General features: G+C 36.5%; 1 protein-coding gene across 12 annotated transcripts in view; it reads left to right on the top strand.

Moving 5' to 3' along the window:
- LOC122081419 (disease resistance protein RPV1-like) overlaps positions 1 to 22,070 on the top strand; it is a 38,668-nt gene that overhangs the window by 8,227 nt on the left and 8,371 nt on the right. For 2 of the 12 annotated variants that reach the window (XM_042648546.1, XM_042648547.1), the window contains exons 1-4: positions 16,128 to 16,266; positions 16,571 to 18,348; positions 20,563 to 20,696; positions 21,876 to 21,971. In XM_042648546.1, coding sequence (XP_042504480.1) covers positions 16,571 to 18,348; positions 20,563 to 20,696; positions 21,876 to 21,961 — 1,998 coding nt within the window. In that variant the 5' untranslated portion in view covers positions 16,128 to 16,266 and the 3' untranslated portion in view covers positions 21,962 to 21,971. Of the gene's footprint in view, positions 1 to 14,658; positions 15,755 to 15,975; positions 16,267 to 16,570; positions 18,349 to 18,428; positions 19,706 to 20,562; positions 20,697 to 21,875; positions 21,972 to 22,070 lie in introns of those variants that run through there. The other 10 variants (XM_042648545.1, XM_042648549.1, XM_042648548.1 and 7 more) reach the window with 9 other exon arrangements.

Here is a 22,070-nt window from a genome sequence, read left to right as displayed (position 1 = left end):
GACCTAAGAACTGAGATCTCCAGCTGAATCTCCTTCTCTTCCCTTCTCATCTTCTGTTCTCTTCTTCTTCTTTCTTCTTTCTTCTTTCTTCTTCTTGCTGTCCAGAACTTGTGAAAATGAGAAATGAACATATTATGGTCGATGGAGGCAATCTATAGCCCCACTTTCTTCCTTGAGTGGGCCACTAACTCAAACTTAGTGGTCCACTATCTCCTTCTTTAGTGGCCCACTAATTAGATATATATATATATATATATATTATATCTATAACCTATTATACTTACTTTGTAGTTTCCTAATTTCAGATTTATATATTGTATACCCATGTTAAATTATAATTTCCATTTCTATAAATTCAATATTTAAATTATTATAATATATATATATATATATATACTCCACTACCTTATATATATGTGTATATGTTACTATATGACATATATTACTATATTATTAATACTTATAGGTACCCATCTTTACTTTATAATTTTTAATTCCATTATTTTATTATTCATCCTTTTTAGTCATATCAGACCCATAGAAATAGGTCCACATGTTAAGACTCCAAGAATGGGACTCATTTCAGACAATTCTGGGCATTTTGTTCGGTCAACAGGCCAACCTGTCGTGTTCAGAATTCTCTTACTTGTTGAACCAGATTTGTTCCTCTTGAGTTTATTTAATCCCTTTGTATTATAATCCCTTAAGAAAGGTTAATAAATACCTGTTGGGCTACTTTTCTTACTGTTTCTTCCAACACTGTTGGTAGAAGGCACAAGTACATGTTGGGTCATTCTTTTCTTCCTAGCATTCCACTGCTGCCAGCCAAGCTAGTCTTGGCCTCTCAAGCCTGTTATTCTTGCCTGTTCACAGTTAATGCAAAGAGGTGAGATTTTGGATGCTACAAATAGCTGTTTCACCCACATCAGTTCACATGTAACATGTGCCATAGCCCGATATTCTGACTTTGCACTTTGCTCTTCCATGACACAAGGTTCCCTTCAACAAATGAATGGTAACCAGAAGTTGATCTTCTATCAATAGGACAACCAGCCTAGTCAGCATCTGAAAAACCCTCAAACCCCCCATGTCCATGGTCAGAGTAAATTAGATTGCATCTAGGAGACTTCTTGAGGTACCGCAGAATACGCATAACAACCTTCCAATGAGGCATCCGAGGAGTAGACAAAAATTGACTCTCGACACTAACTGGAAAAGCAATATGAGGTCAAGTCACAACCAAATAATTTAGTTTCCCAACAAGCCTTCGATACTTCTCAGGATCCCCAAAAACATCACCATTATTAGCTGTAAGCTTGAAATTGGGATCCATGGGAGTATCTAAGGGTTTAGAGCCCAATATTAGCTGTGACAGCGAAATTCCTTTCCTTGACTAACATCTTCCACACCTAGGAAATACTTCAACTTTTCCAAATCTTTGGTTTGAAAGTTCTTGTTAGGGATATGCCCACACTCCTATAGTTGGTTTTGATGATAACAAACATATGAAGGTATTTCACAATTTGCCTTCAAGTATTGTTTTGTAGAGACTTTATATCAAAGATCGAATTTGATGAATGAAAGGAAGAAATAAAGATTGAAGTCATCAAATAAGGTGTATCAACAAGTTGGTATCAATGCTTGAAGAAGATATCATAAGAATTCAAGCTTTAAGATGTCAAGACATGAAGCTTAAAGACATGGAATTGTAATCAAGAAGAATGGAAGAAGTGCCAAGAGTGGAAGTGAAGATGAAGATTTTAAGACTCAAGATGAAGACCCTAGGATAGGCCAGTACACCTTGTATAATGTAGAGTCTTTATATATGCACGCACCTCATGCATTGCATAACATCATACTAGAAATGACCTTAGGATATACCTTGAGCAAGTATGAAAGTCCTTAGGTGGTATGGAACATATTAGGAAAAATGTATTCTAGTAATATTCTGTGAAAACCACAATGACCTGACTCAAGGTCATTTTGGGTAACCTTAAAGTTGGCATCAAGATATGAACCCTTCATGGAAGTTGTAGAAAATCGAGTCACGATTCCAATGCAACTGATTTTAGGTCAATACGAGGTCGGATCGAAAAGTTATGGTCAAAACACAGACGATTGATCAGTATGACAGCAGTCAAAACACGAAACAGAGACTAACCGGCTACTGCCACTTGTGATCTGTTTTCCATCAGAGAATGGTAACAGAGACCATCCAGCAACTACCACATGGAACCAGCAACTGCTGGATTTAACCAGAAATTGAGCCGGTTTTCCGGATCAATTCCGGATCAAATGATCCTCTTTGATTTAGCCCATAGAGGGCATTTGGCAAGTACCGGATGGAAGCGGCAACTGCCGGTTCACCTCGAAAATATCCCAACTGCTATATAACGGCTATATTTTGAGTTTAACGGTTACTTTTGTTCAAATGGACTTGGAAGCGGCAACTACCGATTAAGAAAATTTCTATCCGTTAGAAATTATTCTCCTTCCAAGTTGGGTGGTTTTATTACCCTAATAAAGCCTAGACTCTGCCTATAAATACCCACACTTGGGTAGTGTTTCATATACCTCAAAAACATTTAATACTACACATCCAAGTGCATCAATTAAGGATTAAAGTGAAGAAAAGGAAGTTATATGGTTGAGTTCTAGCCTTGCTATTTGAGCATATCTTCAAAGAAGAACTCAGCTCTCTCGACACAAGTCTTCTCCATTATTTAGCATTCTACAAGCATTGAGAAGACAACAAGGTGCATTCTTATATATCATTGCATTTCATACATGCACTGCACGAGGTAACTCAAAACTTTATTACACTTCTCTCTTTTACACTTGTCTAGACTGTACTTAGGCTAGTGTAGGATTCTCTTGTCCTAATAAGATTGTAAGGTGCTTCTCTACCTGTAAAGGAGATTGGAAGGTGCTTCTCTACTTGTAAAGGAGATTGTAAGGTGCTTCTCTACCTTAAAAGAAGATTGTGTCTATTTTATTATTTCGCAGTTTTTAATTCACAATCACTTCTAGTAACTATTAATCGAAAAGATTTAAATTCACTAGCATAACCTATTCACCCCCTCTAGGTTATCTTTCAGTTCTGTTGTAAATGTTCCTTCAGCTTCTCATTCTTGATGAATCATCTCCTGTAATAACAAGGGCAATTTACATCATCCAAACCTCACGTTTGCCTATATTACGTTCTCGCCCCTCAAATTTCGTTTATTACATTTAAACCCCAAAATTTAACACCATAAGTGAGGTGTTAGTTTTAGAATACAAAAAGACATAATTACCTGGATCTGAGAGTGGTGCTATGTTAAGGGAGGTGTCGTTTATTACATTCTTCTTCTTCTTCGTTTTCCCACTATGAAAGTGGTGCTATGTTAAGCTGCCATGCAAGATTATCTTTTTGTGGGGAGTGGGGACTGAGGCGGAGAGAGTGTCTAGTCAATGTAATCTCTACAACTTCAACACTTCCCTGGGAATTTGTTTCTCTTTATTTCAATCTTACTTTCCATTTGTTTTATGAAAACAACATTGCAGTCTTTTTGAGATTCAGCTTAGTCAACACTAAACAGTGAAAGATTTACTTTTTCCCTTTTTTTTTGTTATATAACTTTCTTTTGGGGTTTTTTTTTTCTCAGTCTCAGTAGACCTTTCTGAATCTGAGCTACATTAAAAGTGAGTTCTTGCAAAAACCTCGACAGACCAAGAGAAAATGTTTCAGTTATTTCATTATTGGCATTTTGATTCAATTCTGTACCAAGAGAAAAAGTTTCAGTTAGTCCTTCTTCTGAATTTTATTTGATTGTCTGTTTCTTCTACTATATATATATATATTTTTTTTTTCACATTCTTCTTCTTCCTTCTTCTAGTTCCATGTTCGTTTCATTGTTGAAGATGTAGCTCTGTGTAAATAGTGTTTTTTATTCTTTCTTTACTCTGATTCTTATTTTTGCTTAGTGGTTGAGGTTACTCGATTTGGGTTTATTTCAACATTCAATTAATTTTCCCCACTTTTTATGGTTTTTATTTTTAGCTGGATTTCAAGTATCTTTGCTGATATTGTCTTGGTTAATGCTGGTTTTTAGGTTTCACTGTGTCCTATTGAAAATGAAGAAGAAGATGAAGAAGGGTAGTTATGTCTTTTTGTATTCTAAGTTGTTATTAAGTAAACCAAGAACTCTAGATTTTTAGCACCTGTGACAATTCTCTTCCTCTAAGCGTTGCTGTCCAATTCAGATAGCAATTTCTTCATATATGAGACTTTGATTTCTATTAGAACTTAACTTCCTTTTTTTTATTCTAGTAATAGTAGCTGAACCAATAGTATGGCAACACATGACATTGAAAGTTCTATTTGCTATCAAATTCTTGTTCCTTTCTTTATCACATGTAACCATAATTCAAAACCAAGCACTCAGACTCCTCATGGGCATCAACACTACTCCTTGTCTTCTTACCTGGGCAGCACATGCAAAATCCCCATTGTATTTCTTCCCCATTGTATCATTACAACGAGCTTTGCTTCACTTTCTATAATGCATATAATGACAGCATTGGCAACAAACAATTGACATTCTAATTGGGCTTGGGTAGCAAGCAATTTACATACTAATTGGGTTGACATCACCATGTTATTTACCCAATTCAATTGAACCCATCAATTCACTTAAATTAACAATTGAACCCATCAATTCACTTAAATTAACAATTGAACCACGAAACCATAGAGTCCAGTAATTGATCCATCAATTGTTGAACTACTCCAATCAATTTAGCCACACATCACAATCTAGTTGCCCACAATGAATACATTCGATCCAATTGCCCAACAGTCCCAATACCTACATGTTAGAGTTTCCCCCTACCATGAAGATCAACAATGTGTTCAACGTTGCCGATACCACCATTCCGATGATGGGGATACGTAGCATACTCTGAGGCTTCCCCAATTTGTGACCCGTACGAACGATTTTATTGAAGATGTCCTTGACAATTAGTTCTCTACTATTAGTGGTAAAAAGGGTTACTATTTGTTCTTTGTCAAATGGAAAGGGCGTCTTATCAAAGATAGCACTTGGATACATGCTGAGGATTTTTAGCGCCACGATATTGATCTCTACGAGAGTTACATGTCCTTTATCCATTCATAAGAGTCAAATGATTTTATGGGGGGCGTTGATGTAGATATATGCTGGTCCCCATTATCGAAGGAGGAAGAAGACCAGCGGCCTGACCAGCCAACCCTTGGGCTGGTCGACCCAGCTGGTCCTCTATTTTTTTGTCCCCATACTGGTCACATCAGCAGCCATCGAACCAGCATAGGATGCCACTTAAGATTGCATATTTAGTTTCCAGATTTGTACTTCTAGAAGACTCCACAAGTTGCCAATCAAACCAGCCTTGCATAGCTATCCAGAAGACTCCATATTACTGCTTCCTATTTCTCCTTACAGCTGTACCTTTGTCCCTTGTGTTTGGCTGGTTAAACTTGGTTTGCACAAGTTGAGTTAGCTTCTAGAATGTCCCTTATAGTTGTCTTTTGTGTTTTCTTAGGTTTTAAGTTAATGGCTAGTTGCCAAAGTATGTTAAATTCCTTTTTGTTTTACCTTCCTATTCAGGAACTACCTTCTATTTTTTAACTTTCTATTCTCTATAAAAGAGAGGTTGTTGTATTAATTTACACAATCAATGAAAGACAACTGAATTGCAGCCATTGCTTTCTCCAAACTTCCTGAGAGAGGATGGTCAACAACTGAGATAGCTACAGGTGAGAGGCATAGGCTGAGATAGCCTTTATCCCACCCACAACTATCTCACTTCATCCTTCTCTTCTTATTTTCTTGTTGTTTGATTGTAGTGCGAGAGTGTTTAAGTGTTGTTTCAAGCTTGTTTGAATATTAGAAGCCATCCAGAAGGTCAAATTGAAGAATCAGACACATAGCCGAAATCAAAATGTCTGGGATTGACTAACCACTAAATAATTTTTAAAATCCACATCCATTCTATTTGAAAGGGAAGGATAATTCTTTGATTAGACCAACACTCGATAAGAATCCCTTGCCAAACAAGCCTAGAAAAAGGACAAGAAGGATAGGAAAAGAATAGGTGGCCAACATTTTCTTAGGAATTCCAATAGAAATAACAATTTGGGATGGGAAGATTTTTCTTGAGAAGAAAGACTTGGTAAGAAGTGACTGAGTCAAAGTTTGCCAAGTAGTAAAACTATGCCTAGGAATGTTTGAACTGAACCAAACAATCTTGTGGCATGGAATTTTTTGGTATTTTGATCGAATCAAATTCTAGGCAGGGGCAGAGGTGAAATTCTATGATGAATTTGCATTCCATAAGACCAAATCATCACCCCCACCTAGTCTTAACAATATGGAAGATAAATTAACCAAACGTTAATAAGATTATTAGATCATGGGCACCAAATTCCATCCTAGATAATAAAGGAAACCTTGGCCATTCTATCAAATTATGCATCATATTTGATTTGATCCTCATATTTGGAAATGAGAACACCATTTGGATGCCAATTATCAAGCCATATATAAGTATTACATTCATCATCAATGTTCCACCAAATGGTGTCCCTAACAAGGTGCTTACTTAAGAATTTTTCTCCAAGCCCAAGATGCATCCGTTGGGCAACTGACCATCCAAATGGAATCTGATTTTAAGTATCTTGAGTGTACCCAATCAGTCCAAATTTTTTTTGTCTAGACACTATTTTCCAAATAAGTTTTATGATGCCTGCAGTGTTAGCTTCCTTCTACATTGTCCCAATCCACCTTCTTTTTTCGGAAGGCAAACATTTGCTTAACTAAGAGGATGAAGGAATTTAGGGTTTTCTTGATCTTTCCAAAGGAAAGAGGACATAAGAGATTCAATCTTAGAGATGATGGATGCCAGAAGCCCAAAAACACCAAACCAATAAATACATGAATTTTGCGTAACCTTTTAGGTTATTTGTTTGTTGTTTAAAGGGAAGAAAAAAATTCCATACTCGTGTGTTTGAAATGGACGTTCGAGATGACATTTCGTTCTGACCATATTTTGATCAGCTAGTGAGATGGTAGTTTATTCTAGCCTAGAGAATGGGACAAATTGGATGGATGGAAAACGGTGGGATGGTCTATTGAGTACTGATATAAAAGGAGAAAAATAAAGGGGAAAAAACCTGAAACCCCATCCCTCGTCTCTTGTCCCTTATAGTATCCATCCGTTTGGAACCTCTAGCGTTATCTTTCTCTCCTTTGTTCCCATTGAAGAATTGCATACTCCAATTTGGGTGTTTCCAGTGTGCCCGTGCGTCTAATGCGTATTCGACAGCTTGGGGTGCATGCCCGAATGCTGCCAGTAGACGCGTTAGTGTGCTGGAGAGGATCCGGTCCATATCTAATTCAAAAGCTTTTTGATCAGCTTTATTATGGCATATCGCACATTGCAAAGCTTAATGATTTTAGGGCTTTTTTTTTTTTTTTTTTTTTTGTAGAAAGCTTAATAATTTTAGAGTTAAAATGTTTGTTCTGAAAGTGATTCCAATCAAGAGTTAAGAGTTTATTCTGAAAGGGATGTCTTAGGGACGTATGGGATGCCATTCAGTGTTCATTTTCTTTTCCAAATACTGATGATCATTGGAATTACTTTCATTTAGGGCAAGAGATCATTGATAAGTCGTGTGGCCCCTGCACCATCACAGGGGCCAATAAGAGCGTGTGCAAGAGGAGTCAACATGAATGAGATTTTTTTATTTCACAGGGATGAGGCGATAATTTCATGCACCCTTGTGTCTGGCTCAGGGGGCCACGTGAGTAGTAGTATTCTTTTTCTCTCTGATACCCAACAAATTCTAATTAAATAAAACCCAAGCTTAGTAGTTATATGGGCTATATTTCTTGAATTGGGCTTGATTGAGGAAACTTAATTCCATGTTAAATCAGGCTTGTATAATAGGACTTTAAGTGAGCTAGGATTAACAATTAATGCCCATCCTTAATAAAGGGGGTGAAAAACTAGAAGGAAAAAGTGATTATAATAAGGGTCCATTTATTAATTATTTTATCATATTTTAAACATTTTTTCATAAAATTTCATTGAATTTTGATTTATTTTAACATAAAAAAAATAAAAATAAATTCTTTCATGTATTAAAGAAACAAAATTATTGTTGTTCTCTTATGCTTTCCTTTTTGGATAGGAATATTGCGATCGTTTTTAATATGTATTTTTTTTAGGAAGAATAATTTGGGTTAGGTATACCATGTATCCCTAGAAAAGGGACAATTTTCTAGATCTACTAGATTAAAATAATAATTACCAAACAAGTAGGTTTACAAGAAAAGTAGGTGTAAAACAAACTCCCTACTTGTATTGTAATTTATTTGCTTATCTAGTAGATGTAGACGATTCCCCCTTCCCCCTTCCCCCTTCCGCCCAAAGAAAAGAAATGGGTAAGGGCTAATAATATGTGAGATCTTGTGTTGGAATATGAGTCCATGATTGGGGAATGTCCCCATTATGGAATGAGTCCTAGCCTAAGTGACTTAGGAGGAGTTAGTTTCCTAGTCTTAGTAAGCTCCTTGTTATGATTAAGCTTTAGAGTTCTACTCATATTATGTCTTTAGAGTCATACTCAAAGTATATAATTATTTCATAATTAATATAAAGAGAGTGACTAGCGGTAGATTGTGATTCATCGAACAATCAATCACACAAAACTTACTTCCCAATACCTTTGTCTTTCTCTTCTTTCCTCTTATTTGATTCTGGTTCTCAAATATCTACATGGTATCAGAGCCATGAAGAAGAAGCAGAAAAAATGAGAGTAACCTGTGTTTGATTAGTGTTGCTGAAAAAAAAAAAATCTTGTAGGTTTTCGTTTAGTGCTACTGCTGGTTTCGTCTCAAGGGCAGATATTCCTGGCCTGAGAAAAAGACTTGCAAACTCACCGTACCAGGCCTTTAGTTCTGAGATTTTGCGAATAGGATCCCTACCTGAGGGCACCTCACCCCAATTGAGCCTCTAGTCATCACGTCTCTTGCTGTAGCTTGAGTGATTCAACAATTAGGAATGGAGAACATCTTCGTCTGCCCTTGTTTCTCCTTCAGGTTACAAGCTTGGGATTTCCTTACCTGCGCGACTCTAGTTGTGGTGTCTTAGTGGCTGAAACCACCTCTATTGATAGTTGTTCATCTGAAAACTCAGTCGTGTCTAGTAGCTTCCGCCTAGAGAAGTTTCAGAACCTGAATACATGGTCAAGACTTGATGTTTGATGCCATTGAAGCTTGAATACAATAGTTCTGGAGAAGGCGACCCTGCTGATATATTCTCTTGAAATTTTGTGCCTCCATTAGGTTGTTGGATCGACTACAAGGCTCTTAGTCTTCTTCCAGATCTGCTCTACACGGGCCACAGTTCTTCTTCGAGTGCTGTCGATGCATCGGAATCCTGAGGCTATTAGGTTTCGAACCCTCGCCTGGAATTTCAGGCTTAGCTGAGGAATATCGAAGGTGAGATCTCACCTGTTTTGAAGCAGGTTACTGCCTCCTGTTTGTGCTGAAGGTTGAAGATGGTCCCTCCTTATTTGGTAATTAAAACCCTTAAAATCCTTTTCTCTATTTTACCGTTCTCTTCTTTTATTATCAATTCATATCCATATTTTTCTCATCATTCCTAAGTTACCCATGTGATGCAATCTCCCTCACGGGATTGCCCGAATACAATGATCGGGAGAGTACTTAGATAAAACAAATTTCAGACAGAATGACTTTAGGCCAGTAATTTGGAGATAACTTTCTGCTTCGATGTCGGTTTGGGGTGATTCAAATTGGTAATTAAAGATAAGAAGTGGGGCTACAACTTTCGTGAAATTGGAATTGTTGAAATTATGGATGAACAATGGCTTAAAAGGGCTGCCAAGTTGCTACACTTACACAGTCCGAATCTGAAAATAATTGCTTAAAAAATTCAACTCTTCTAGGCTGGATCTTTGAGGGGTGTGACTTCAACTCTTCAAGGTTGAAGGCCCAGCTCTTCTAGACTGATTGAAATCCCAATCTCTTCCAGGATGGGTGAAACACAACTTGGTTTCATAGGAAGAACTCTTCTAGGTTCATAAGAAGCTTGTAGCAACTTTAAAATTTTTCTTTGATTCAATTGTCTTTTTCTACAGCTCAAGATTTGTCCTCTTTATATAGGACTACAACCCTTAACCTGGGAGACTACAACCATCTTTTAGAGTTTCAAGTTGTGACATGGACCAATCACAAAATACATTAGAAAATAAAATCTCAATAGAAATCTTAAAAATAGAAAATGTAGTTGAGGTCTTCCATTTGTTAAAGTCTCTCATGTCTTGATTCAAGAGTTGAGGTCTTTCAATGCCTTGATGCAAGACTCAATACTTTGATTCTTGTTTCAAGATGAGTATTGACTTCCAAGTGAGCTTTCTTTGTAGCTTTCCAACGCTAGCTCAAATGCCAAAATTGAGCTTACAAGTTGAGGAGTCAAAGGAGTTGACGTGGAAATCCACTAAGGATGTGAAGAATTCCAACCCTAAAAGCTCCTACGATATCTCCATTGTCGATTACATTTGAGCTTCTATGGCTGAGATTAAGCTTTAAATTACATAGTAAAGACTAAGAAATGTTTAATCATGGGCTAAGGTAAATGCTAGGCCTTGGGCTAAACTTCATGTGTTGGTCGGAGCCTGCTTTATTCTCCCATTCTTCAAAAGAATTCGTCCCGAATTCTCACCCATCCTAAAATCTCCTTGTGTGCCACCAGGATCAAATGGGAACAAGATAGCATCTCCATTTGATTTGTTGAATGCACAAAACTGACTGTGCAATTTGGTCACAGGTTGGTTGATCATCTCCATTTTGATATACATGAACAAAATTGATTCATATATGTCATTTTTAGTTTGATTATATAACACATCCATATTTGGTTTGTTGATGTTGCTCATGACGCCGACAAATTTAACTCTAACTGAAGGCGAAGACATCTCCAAAAATGGATCAACATACTCAACTTGAGGAACCGATGAACTCTTTGTCATATCAATCATGAACTTTGCCGTCAACGTTGCCTTCTTCATGTGGGAATCTAGAAAAGAATTATTAGACATAAGAAATAATTCATGGTCTTCAAGTACACATTCTGAAACAAATTCTGGTTCAAGTGTCTCAAAACTTCTATCTTCGTTGACTTCCTCATCCGGGTACTCATCGTACTTGGGAGGTTCTCTTAAATCAACCTGGATATTAATGTGATCATCTTCGATAACACTTGGCTTAGATTGAACTTTGCTTGGTGAAGTGTAATCACTTTCCTCAGAAATGATAGATGAACAATTCAAAATTTCTCCATTGATTGAAATCGATTTTGAGAATTTTGGTTTGTTGTCATTGATACTTTTTGCATGAACATATTTTTGACTCTTTGAAAGATTGAAAACAATCTTGATGTCTTCTTAATTGAAATTTTGAATGACATGAGGTTTTATTCAATCGTTCAATCTCAAGAATCAAACCAACCACTTGATGCTGAAATTGCAACTTCTCGACCTCAAAGCTAATTTAGCAATATGTTGTTGATGTTGAAAAATTTTATCTCTACCGCTTGTTTGATTTGAAGACATGGTTCTCTCCTCCAAAGCTTTGATACCAAATGATGCAATCTCCCTCACGGGATTGCTTGATTACAAGGATCGGGAAAGTACCTGACTTCGTAGATGAAACCAATTTTAGATAGAATGACCTTTGGCCAGTAATTTAGGGATATCTCTATTATCTGATATCGTATTGGGGTGATTCAAATTAAGAATTAAAGATAAGAAGTGGGGCTACAACGTTTGTGAAATAGGAATTGTTGAGATTATGGATAAAAAATGGCTTAAAAGGACTTCCAAGTTACTACACTTACACTAGCCGAATCTGAAAATAATTGCTTCAAAAATTCAACTTTTGTAGGTTGGATCTTTGAGGGGTGTGACTTCAACTCTTCAAGGTTGAAGGTTTAGCTCTTCTAAGCTTATTGAAAGCCCAATCTCTTCAAGGATGGGTGAAACACAAATTGATTTCGTCAGAAGAACTCTTCTAGGTTCATAAGAAGCTTGGAGCAACTTTAAATTTTTCTTTGATTCAATTGTCTTGTCTCCAACTCAAAATTTGTCTTCTTTATATATGACTACAACCCTTAACCTAGGCGACTACAACCATTATTTAGAATTTCAAATTTGTGACATGGACCAATCACAAGATACATTAGAAAATAAAAACTCAATAGATATCTTAAAAATAGAAAATGTAGTTGAGGTCTTCCACTTGTTGAAGCCTTCCATGCCTTGATTCAAGAGTTGAGGGCTTCCAATGCCTTGATACAAGACTCAATACTTTGATTCTTGTTTCAAGATGAGTATTGACTTCCACATGAGCTTTCTTTGTAGCTTTCCAATGCTAACTCAAATGTCAAAATTGAGCTCACAAGTTGAGGAGTCAAAGAAGTTGAGGTGGAAATCCACTAAGGATGTGAAGAGTTCCAACCCTAAAAGCTCCTACGACATCTCTATCGTCGATTACATTTGAGCTTCTATGGCTGTGATTAAACTTTAAATTACATAGTAAAGACTAAGAAATGTTTAATCATGGGCTAAGGTAAATGCTAGGCCTTGGGTTAAACTTCATGTGTTGGTCGGGGCTTGCATCACCATGTCACTCATACGTTTCTTACACTCCTTTCTTATGTCTTCTTTTATTTTAATATTCAAATTTCCATATCAATGCCCCACCTTTACCCTCTAATTTACATATTGCCATTGAGTGTTTTGTCATTCCCAATTTACCCTTTGGCCTTGGATTGTGGTTTTAATTGAAGTTTCCCTTTATTACTAAATTGCCATCCCACTTTGGAACTTGAGGTTAATTACAAGAATGCCATTCCCCTTTGAAATTTCAATTTATTTACCATGATGCCACTCTCTCAAAGTCTTCAACCTATTTACGGTATTATCACTCCCTTGTAATATTGAGAAATTTACAAATTTACCATTTAATTTTGGACATTTTGGTTAATTACTGTTCTTCCATGGCCCCTTGTTATTGCCTATTATGAACTTGGATGGGTTACCAAACCCAATTGGATATTTTGACCTAGGTTCCGCATCAATTGGGAATTGCATGAAGTAATTACAGAATTGCTTTTAGGCATATACATGTTCCATTATATTGCTTTAGTGGGCCCAAAATCACATCTTTGGGTTTGACAGTGTTTTTGGCATTGGTATTGGCATGCCATGGTAATTGGAAATTGTTTGTTTAGCTTTGTTGCTGTGATGGAGAGATTAAACATTATTTTATTCAATACTCTTGGTTAAGAGTTTATTTGAGATGCTGATTATTGGAATTATTTGTTCACGTGTAACACTACATGTGAGGGGGAGATTAGAGATTTTATCTGCTCTGCACAATTCATCAATTGAAGATTTTTGCCAGTGAAGATTATTTATTAGCTCATGTCTTCAGTAATGGTTTTAGATTTGAAGAATAACACTAATGAGGTGATCTCTTAAGAATCTAAGTTGCTGCCCTCCATCTTTACCTTTTTTAAAGCATGATATTGTGTTTTTGAAGATTGGCTATCCACCTTGTACGATTGAATTGATTCCTTTCTTTGAAGATCCTGTCTTCCCATATTGTAAATCAAGTTCCACAATTATAAGAGAGCATCTATCATTGTTACCTGTTTGCTGCTATGGTATTTTGGATTGCGGTTGATGATATCTACAATTTTTTCAACTTTTGGTTCTTCCTTTGGAGATTGAGTCTTCCTCATACATTAAAGATCAAGTTTCCTCCTCTTGAAGATCAAGTACTGCACATGTTGATGATTATCTACCGTCCCTTTGTTCGTTGGTGATGCTTTGGCACTACATTTTTTATCTACTGATGCTGCTGATGTTGGTGTGTCTGAGTTGATATTACTATTGTTTTTATGGTGGTTGATTGAAGTTCTTATTGTTCATTGGAGTCAACAACTACTATTCAAGACTGGGGATGCATTTGATTTTCTATTCTTGTTGGTTGAAGCTGGAGTATTTTTTTTAGTACATGTATACTCTAGCTTGAGGGGGAGTGTTGGAATATGAGTCCATGATAGGGGGAGTGTCCCCATCGTAGAATGAGTCCTAGTCCAAGTGAGTTAGGAGGAGTTAGTTTCCTAGTCTAAATAAGTTTCATGTTATGATTAGGCTTTAAATTCCTACTCATATTTATGTCTTTAGAGTCGTATTAAAAGTATGCAATTATTTCATAATTAATATAAAGAGAGTGGCTGGTGGTAGATTCTTACTCTCCAATTTCTTTATCTTCTTTCCTCTTCTTTGTTTCTGATTCTCAAATCTCACTACCTAAAGTTTGGTATCCATGCTATACTTTTTGTTTCCTTGTGAAAAAATTTGACGGAGCATAACTATAAAATATAAACATAAAAATAAGATGCAAAAAATATAGTATGACTTGATACTTACTTCAGTTCACATAATTCGAATATGGTTTCTTCAATGTTGAATTTTATGATTCATTTCTTTATGTTATATTATTCATCATCCAAATATTTACTTGTTTTATTTGAATTATGCAGGCATGAAGGGAAGTTAATAAAAATAGTTGTTAAAACAGTTTGGAGTGAATTGAACAAGAGGCCCTTGATTGTCTCTAACAACCTAGTTGGAATCCAATCACTGATAGAAAATGTGTTGATGTTGTTAAACATGGAATCTGATGATATAAAAATTGTGGGGATCCATGGCCTTGGAGGTATTGGAAAGACAACGATTGCTAGGGCTGTTTACAATACAATCTTTCATAACTTTGAAGGATATAGTTTTATTGAAAATATTCAAGAAAATGCTCAACGCTATGGGATTGCCCATTTGCAAAACCAACTTATCTTTGATATCTTGAAACAAAAAAATCATAATATTACCAGTGTGGAAGATGGCATTAAGGTGCTCCAGCAAAGATTTCGTACGAAAAAAGTTCTTATTGTTCTTGATGATGTGGATCAAGATATTAATGTGAAGTGTTTAGTTGGCGACCGTAAATGGTTTGGTATTGGTAGTAAGATCATTTTCACAAGCAGAAATGAGGCTATTTTATGTGCTCAAGAAGTAGATGCGATTTACAAGCCCAATGTTATGAATTTTGATGATTCTATTAAACTTTTTAGCCATCATGCATTTCAAAGGGATCAACCTCTAGAAGATTATTTGGATCTTTCAAAAGGTATGATGAAAATTACCGGAGGACTTCCCTTGGCTCTTGAAGTATTAGGTTCATCTTTATTTTCTACGGAAAAATCAGTATGGGAAGACATGTTAAAAAAGTTGCAAAAAATTCCCAATAATAATATCATGAAAAGATTGAAAATAAGTTATGATGGATTAGATGATGAGGAACAACAAATGTTTCTTGATACTGCTTGTTTTTTCATTGGAATGGACAAAGATCTTGCATGCCATATATGGGATGGGTGCAATTTTTCTCCTCAAATAGCACTTCATACTCTTTGTGCAAGGTCCTTAGTAACAATTAGTGAAAATGGTAAATTAAGGATGCATGATCTACTTCGGGATCTTGGAAGGGAAATTGTTCGCCAAGAGAGCATAAAAGAGCCAGGGAAGCGTACTCGGATATGGTCTCAAGAAGAAGTCTTGGATGTACTTGAAACGCAAACGGTAGGTATTGAATACATATATGTTATTTTTACTGAGATGTTAGTGGGTTATGCCTTTGATGCCTTTTTCTTGGGTTATTATTACAACAACCTTAGTTTGATGTTTTATCAAGGTTCTCTATTTTGTAGGGAACAAGAGATGTTGAAGGATTTGAATGCCTTTTTCTTGGGTTATTACAACAGCCTTAGTTAGGTATTTTATCAAGGTTCTCTATTTTGTAGGGAACAAGTAATGTTGAAGGACTCAGTATAGACTTCAGCCACAGATCAAAGAGCCAATGTTTGATAAGTGGTAAAGGATTTGCCGCGATGACAAAACTGAGGATACTCCAAGTTGACTTTCGAAAATTTTCTGGGAACTTCATGTTTTCTTTTTCAGAATTAAGGTGGCTTAGTTGGACATGCTGCCATGAACAACATGTGCAAACCAATTTTCATCCACGAAAACTGGCCGTTCTCAATCTATCACATTGTGAAATCACAAAGAAATGGATGGGTTGGAACTGAATCAAGGTCTCAAAGATTTTTTTATTTTTTTTATTTAATTTTGTTTATTTCATTTTGGGGAAGAGTTCTCTATCCGGGAGACCGGCTCCTGCATCAGCATGGGGTCAATGGAAGCACATCTGGAAGCATCAACAGGGTGGAGATTTCCACCTTTCATGGGGTTGGGGCGATCATTTTGCCTGCCTTTGTGTTTGGGCGCCACCGCTATACTCCCAGACAGAGTCCTTTTTCCCATTTCAAAATGTCTTTGATAAAACTTTTTTAATCCTTCCTACTAATCATATATGTTACTATTAATTATATTTTGCAGATGGCAGTACATCTCAAATATCTTAGTCTCACATCTTGTCATCGGCTAACTAGAACTCCTGATCTTTCTGGAAATCGACACTTGGAGGTATTCATTCTTAAATACTGTGAAAAGTTGGTTGAGATCGATACATCCATTGGTTATCTCAGGAACTTAGTCATATTAGATATAATTGACTGCAAGAGTCTAGTGGATCTCCCAACGGAAATTCTTCAGTTGACTTCTCTTGAAAGACTCGATTTAAAGGGATGCATTAGTGTAAATAAGCTGCCAGAGAAATTGGGCCACATGATCTCCTTGACAAAACTTGATTTAAGTGGATGCCATGGGCTTGAATCCCTTCCAAATCTTCCTCGAGACTTGGAGGTATTGATTCTCAAAAACTCTACAAAATTGGTTGAGATCGACACATCCATTGGTTATCTTAAGAACTTAGTCAAATTAGACATGAGTGGCTGCAAGAGTCTGGTGGATCTCCCAAGGGAAATTGTTCAGTTGACTTCTCTCAAAGAACTCAATTTAAAGGGCTGCGAAAGTCTAAATAAGCTGCCGGAGAAACTGGACTGCATGATCTCCTTGAGAACACTTGATCTAAGTGGATGTGTTAGACTTGAATCCCTTCCAAATCTTCCTCCGAGTTTAAATTCTTTAGATGCTTCTTCTTGCCAGTCGATAAGTTCACTCCCAATGCTTTCAAGTCTGAAAAATCTAAAGGCATTGAACTTTACAGGATGCAGGAAGCTTCTATACATACCAAATCTTCCCTTGAGTTTGACCAGCCTTGATTTTAGTTCCTGTTCTTCAATTCGATACATCTCAGATCTTCCCCCAAGTTTGACCCACCTTTGTGTTAGTGATTGCTCTTCAATTCAATACATCTCAGATCTTCCCTCAAGTTTGATCAGCCTACATGTCTCTTCTTGTGGGTCAATTAGAAAACTATCAACTACATCAGGTTTGAGAAATCTTGAGACATTATGTCTTCAACAGTGCCACAACCTAGAAAAATTTGAAGGTGTTGATAAGAGATTGGACTCCCAGGTGTTGTTCACCATGCAGGGCAGCTCATTAAAAAGGTTTAAAAAACTGGCAGGCTGGAAAAACCTAAAGAAATTAATCCTCTTTGACTGCGGCATATCAGATATTGAATTTGAAGACAAGGGAATAGACTCTCTAGAGGAGTTGCAGATAGTGGGTTGCCTTGCATTAAAAACTTTTCCTGATCTTTCAAACTTGAACAAGTTGCAGGTATTGACGATTGCAGATTGTGGGAAGTTGACTGAAATTCCAGGTCTTGACAGATTGAAATCCTTGAGAGAATTTAGTATAGGATGGTGCATGACCATTCAAAGATTACCGGATCTATCAAACTTAAAAAACTTACGTTTTCTATGTATTAGGAAGTGTCAGAACCTAACCAAGATTCATGGTGTTGACAGATTGGATTTTTTGGTGCAACTGTTTATTGAAGAGTGTGAGTCTTTGGGAAGATTACCAGATCTGTCGAACCTAAAAAATTTATGGCGGCTAACAGTTCAATTTTGCAAGAAGCTAACTGAGATTCAAGCTGTTAATGGATCTGACAGGGTCTACGCAGTTGGAAAATCTTTGATTTTATTGAATACGACAGGGTCTACGCAGTTGGAAAAATTTCCGGATCTGAATTTTATGATGATAAAGCAACAGGCATATGGTGGGTATGCCGGTTTCCGCTTATACATTGATGACATCAAGTCAAACCCGAGACATACAGTATCACATCGTCGTATTTCTTCAAGGTACATTACCTTTCACTCTCTCTGTTACAACAACCCAGAATTGTTTGCTTTTATAATTGAGTCCCATTTTTTCTGAACAGTTCTGGACTATATGACACTTCTTTTCACCATGTGGCAAAGCCGAATGAAGTGAAAATTTTGTTGGCAAGTAAATCCCAGGGCTACCTACTCAAGTTTCAGTCTGGACAGAGTTTGCCAAGTGGCTAACTAAGCATTTAATTAAGGACCACCTTGGGATGCTTGGACTTAAATGGGGTATGGTATCCTTATCACGTGGGAGGGTAAATGTTTGAATTTGTATATGAAAATTTCCACATGACCACTTAAGACCATTCCTTACATATCCAACTGTTGAAATTGTTAGAGCACCCTTCCACTTGGCAAATTAGTAGTCACGATGGTTTACAAAACTATCCTAACATGTCTATCTAAATATACTTTTGCCTTCAAAATTTGAGAAAATACTAATAAGCACACTTCTCATATTCTTAGAACTTCTTTGCTATAGATTTATAAGGGAGAGGGTTCCCTAAAAGGTAGCATGCGCCCTTGTGCCAACATGGAGGCTAATGGGAGAGCACACTGAAACATCAACAGCGATAGGATTTCCACCTTTCATGGGTATGGGGCAATTATTTTACCCTCCCCTGGCAATAGGGGCTACACTGCCTTTTTGGCTTCCTTTTTCCTATTTATAAATATCTCAAGAGTGTCTCCCTCTGTTTCAGAATTTTGAGACAAAAAGGTCCCAAACATAGTTTGATCAATGTATTTTTATTTCTATATTTCTTTCCTCTTTTCTCATAAACAAGCTCGCAAGACTAGGTTTTTTTCCTCTTTTCATACCAGCAATCTTCTATTTTTGAGAGACAAAGAATGTTTTACATGTTGGCGTAGCTTTCAACACACTCTCATTGTTTTACAATGTCGGAAAGATGGTTTGGTATCTTACCATTGCATAGATAAAAATATCCTAGATATGTTGTATGTCAAATTTTATGGTCCAGATATTTTTTTGATGTAAAATTTGATGGTCCACTCAGCTGTACAAACCACCATGCATTTAACCATATGATCTGTCATTTTGGTTCTTATTTTTCAAGTAGTCCCACCTTCTCACACAAGTTTTCATAGCATCATGAAGACAAGTGCATGAGTCATATAGCGTGGAATATAATATATGATTAGGTAATGATATGGATAACATGCCTACTAAATTTAAGCTTTAAATTAATCCACAAATGACACTTATGATGATTGTAGAAAACTTACTAAGGCTGCGTTTGGTAGTCATTCAGTTCTAGAAACGACGTTTCGTGTCAAAAACAGAATTATCAATTTGTGTCAAAATTCTGTTTAAAAAAAAAAAAAAAAAAAAAAAAAAGGTGTTTGCTGAACCTGTTTCAGGACGATTACCCTAGTTCACTTTTTTTTTGTATTTGGAACGAAGCCGAAATGACGGAACAAGGTTTCATTGTTCCATCATTTTGTGTTTCTAGCGTTTTTGATCAGATATTCCAAACACAAAGGGTATTGAACCTGAGACTTCTGCTCGGCAAGCTGTGAGTGAAGTTCCTTCTGAAGATAGAGATCAGGCTGTAAACATAGTTTTTTCCCTTTTCGTTCCAAAAAAACTGAAAAACACTAAGTTGACACCAAACGCTTTATTCCGTTTTTTGTTCTCATAGAATGGAAAAAAGTCAGAAAAGTTTTTCTGGATGACTACCAAACTCAGCCTAAGTTTTAATGTTTTTATTCATGCCCCTATCTCAATGCTTGATGATGTGACACAGCTGATGTGGAATTGATCAACCTAACTTTTGGACATTTTCCTGTAAAAAAATTGAGATGGGGGAAAGATCATTTGAAATATTTAGTTTGGACTAAGAGGTATTGGAATTATAAAAAGTGGATTCATTAGTACTTTCCCATTTAAATATTTTTTATGAGTTTCCCTTCTATCAATAAATGATGCCCGAGAGACTTAATATTTAGGGTATCCATGTTTAAGGTACCAAATGTTTAAAAATATAAATTTGAGGTGTCCAACGTTTAGGGTGTCTACATTTAAGATACCTAACATTGACAAAATTATGTTTGGATGTTAGTATATTTTAACACGACACTGAAATGACCAAAATATCTCAAGTTTTTAGGTACTTCAAATGTAATCTTTTTGTTTCTACTTGAATATTTAATCATCGATCATTACAGGTCTGATCTTCTTCGTAGAGGAGTTTTATTCATTCTAGGCATATATCTCTCTCTCTTTCTCGCTCGTCATTACAAATCGGATCTTATCCGCAAGGGAGCTTTAGTCATTCTAGGTATCTTTCTCTTCATTCTAGGTATGATTCTCTCTCTCTCTCTCTCTCTCTCTCTATATATATATATATATAGATATGGGGGTAAAAGAATTCTCTTTGGAAATGTGGCCTACATCAGCGCTCCCATTTGTCTTTCTCTCCCCTCCCTCTGTGAAAAAGCATCCATGCCCTTTGTTCGGGAGAGGAGAGAGATAGACACAAGGAGCACTGGTGTAGACCGTGCTCCTGGACATAGAATCATTTCCCATATATATATATAGTGTGTGTGTGTGTGGTGTAGACCATGCTCCTGGACAGAGAATCATTTCCCATATATGTAGTGTGTGTGTGTGTGAAATGATGAGTTGGACTTTTTGGTTTTTGTTTGCAATTTTAGTAGCCTCTGTTTGTGTGATATAGTTTTGATTTTTTTTTCATCTTCTGTTTTTGGTTGCTAAGACTCCATTAACTCAGTAAAATTTGAGGGGTTTTTGCCCTTTGTTCTTCAGTCCCCCACACCCTAATAACTTCTCCTTCCCCAATAAAAAAGTGACAGCAAGTAATCTTTTTAGCGAAAAGGATTGTTGTCTGCTCTGTGATTATTACTTAAGGAAACAAGGTCCTTGCAAGGTTTTGATTCGGATAAGGGAAAATAAGGGAGACCAGTCAGTGCAAAGCTGGTAGGTGAGCCACCTTCCTTCAATTGGCTACTCAAGTGGCAAGTGCCCTTCCCAAAAACACAACCCCTATGGAAATTAGTCCAAGGTGTAGCTTTCAAGTCCATCAAAGGTACAGACTTTGTTTCACAAACCCTACTAGATCCAATTTTTAGTCTTAATCCGTTAGACACACTTTCCCTTCAATTCATGCCCAGATTCTTCAATGAAATCCCCATTTACGGATTAATCCTTTAGCATAAAGGTTCTACTTTATTTTAGTTCGTACTCACGTAATAATGATTAAGGAGACAAGGAGCAAGGCTAACGGTTTCACCACAAATTTACTTCATAAACCGAACTTCTATAAGGACCAAATCAAATTTCAGCGAGACACCTGGTTCATCTGCATGTCAAGAACCATTAAGAACTCATGATTTAGCTCTTTGATCTGTTTTTATATTATGCCAGGCATAGCATTATGTTTGTGATTTAAATAGAAAATTGCATTTTTTTCCTTCTCATTGTTTACATTAATGGTTATTGATATTATTTCCATTGATAGGTGCTGCATTCACAATGACATTGTTCATGTGCGAACGGATTTATCATCTATATTTGAAGGAATGGGATGTTTGGAGGAGGGGATAGCTACATTGAGGTATGTATGCACTGGAAACCTGCCTGCACGCATGGACAAGACAATTGTTGCTAGATGATTTCTTCATGTGGACATTTTAGGTCCTCTGAAGTGAAGGAT

Source organism: Macadamia integrifolia, chromosome 6, assembly GCF_013358625.1.
Source record: "Macadamia integrifolia cultivar HAES 741 chromosome 6, SCU_Mint_v3, whole genome shotgun sequence".
NCBI classification, from domain to species: Eukaryota; Viridiplantae; Streptophyta; class Magnoliopsida; order Proteales; family Proteaceae; genus Macadamia; species Macadamia integrifolia.
Note: the sequence above shows the minus strand (reverse complement) of the source record. Positions and strands in the feature narration are given on the sequence as shown.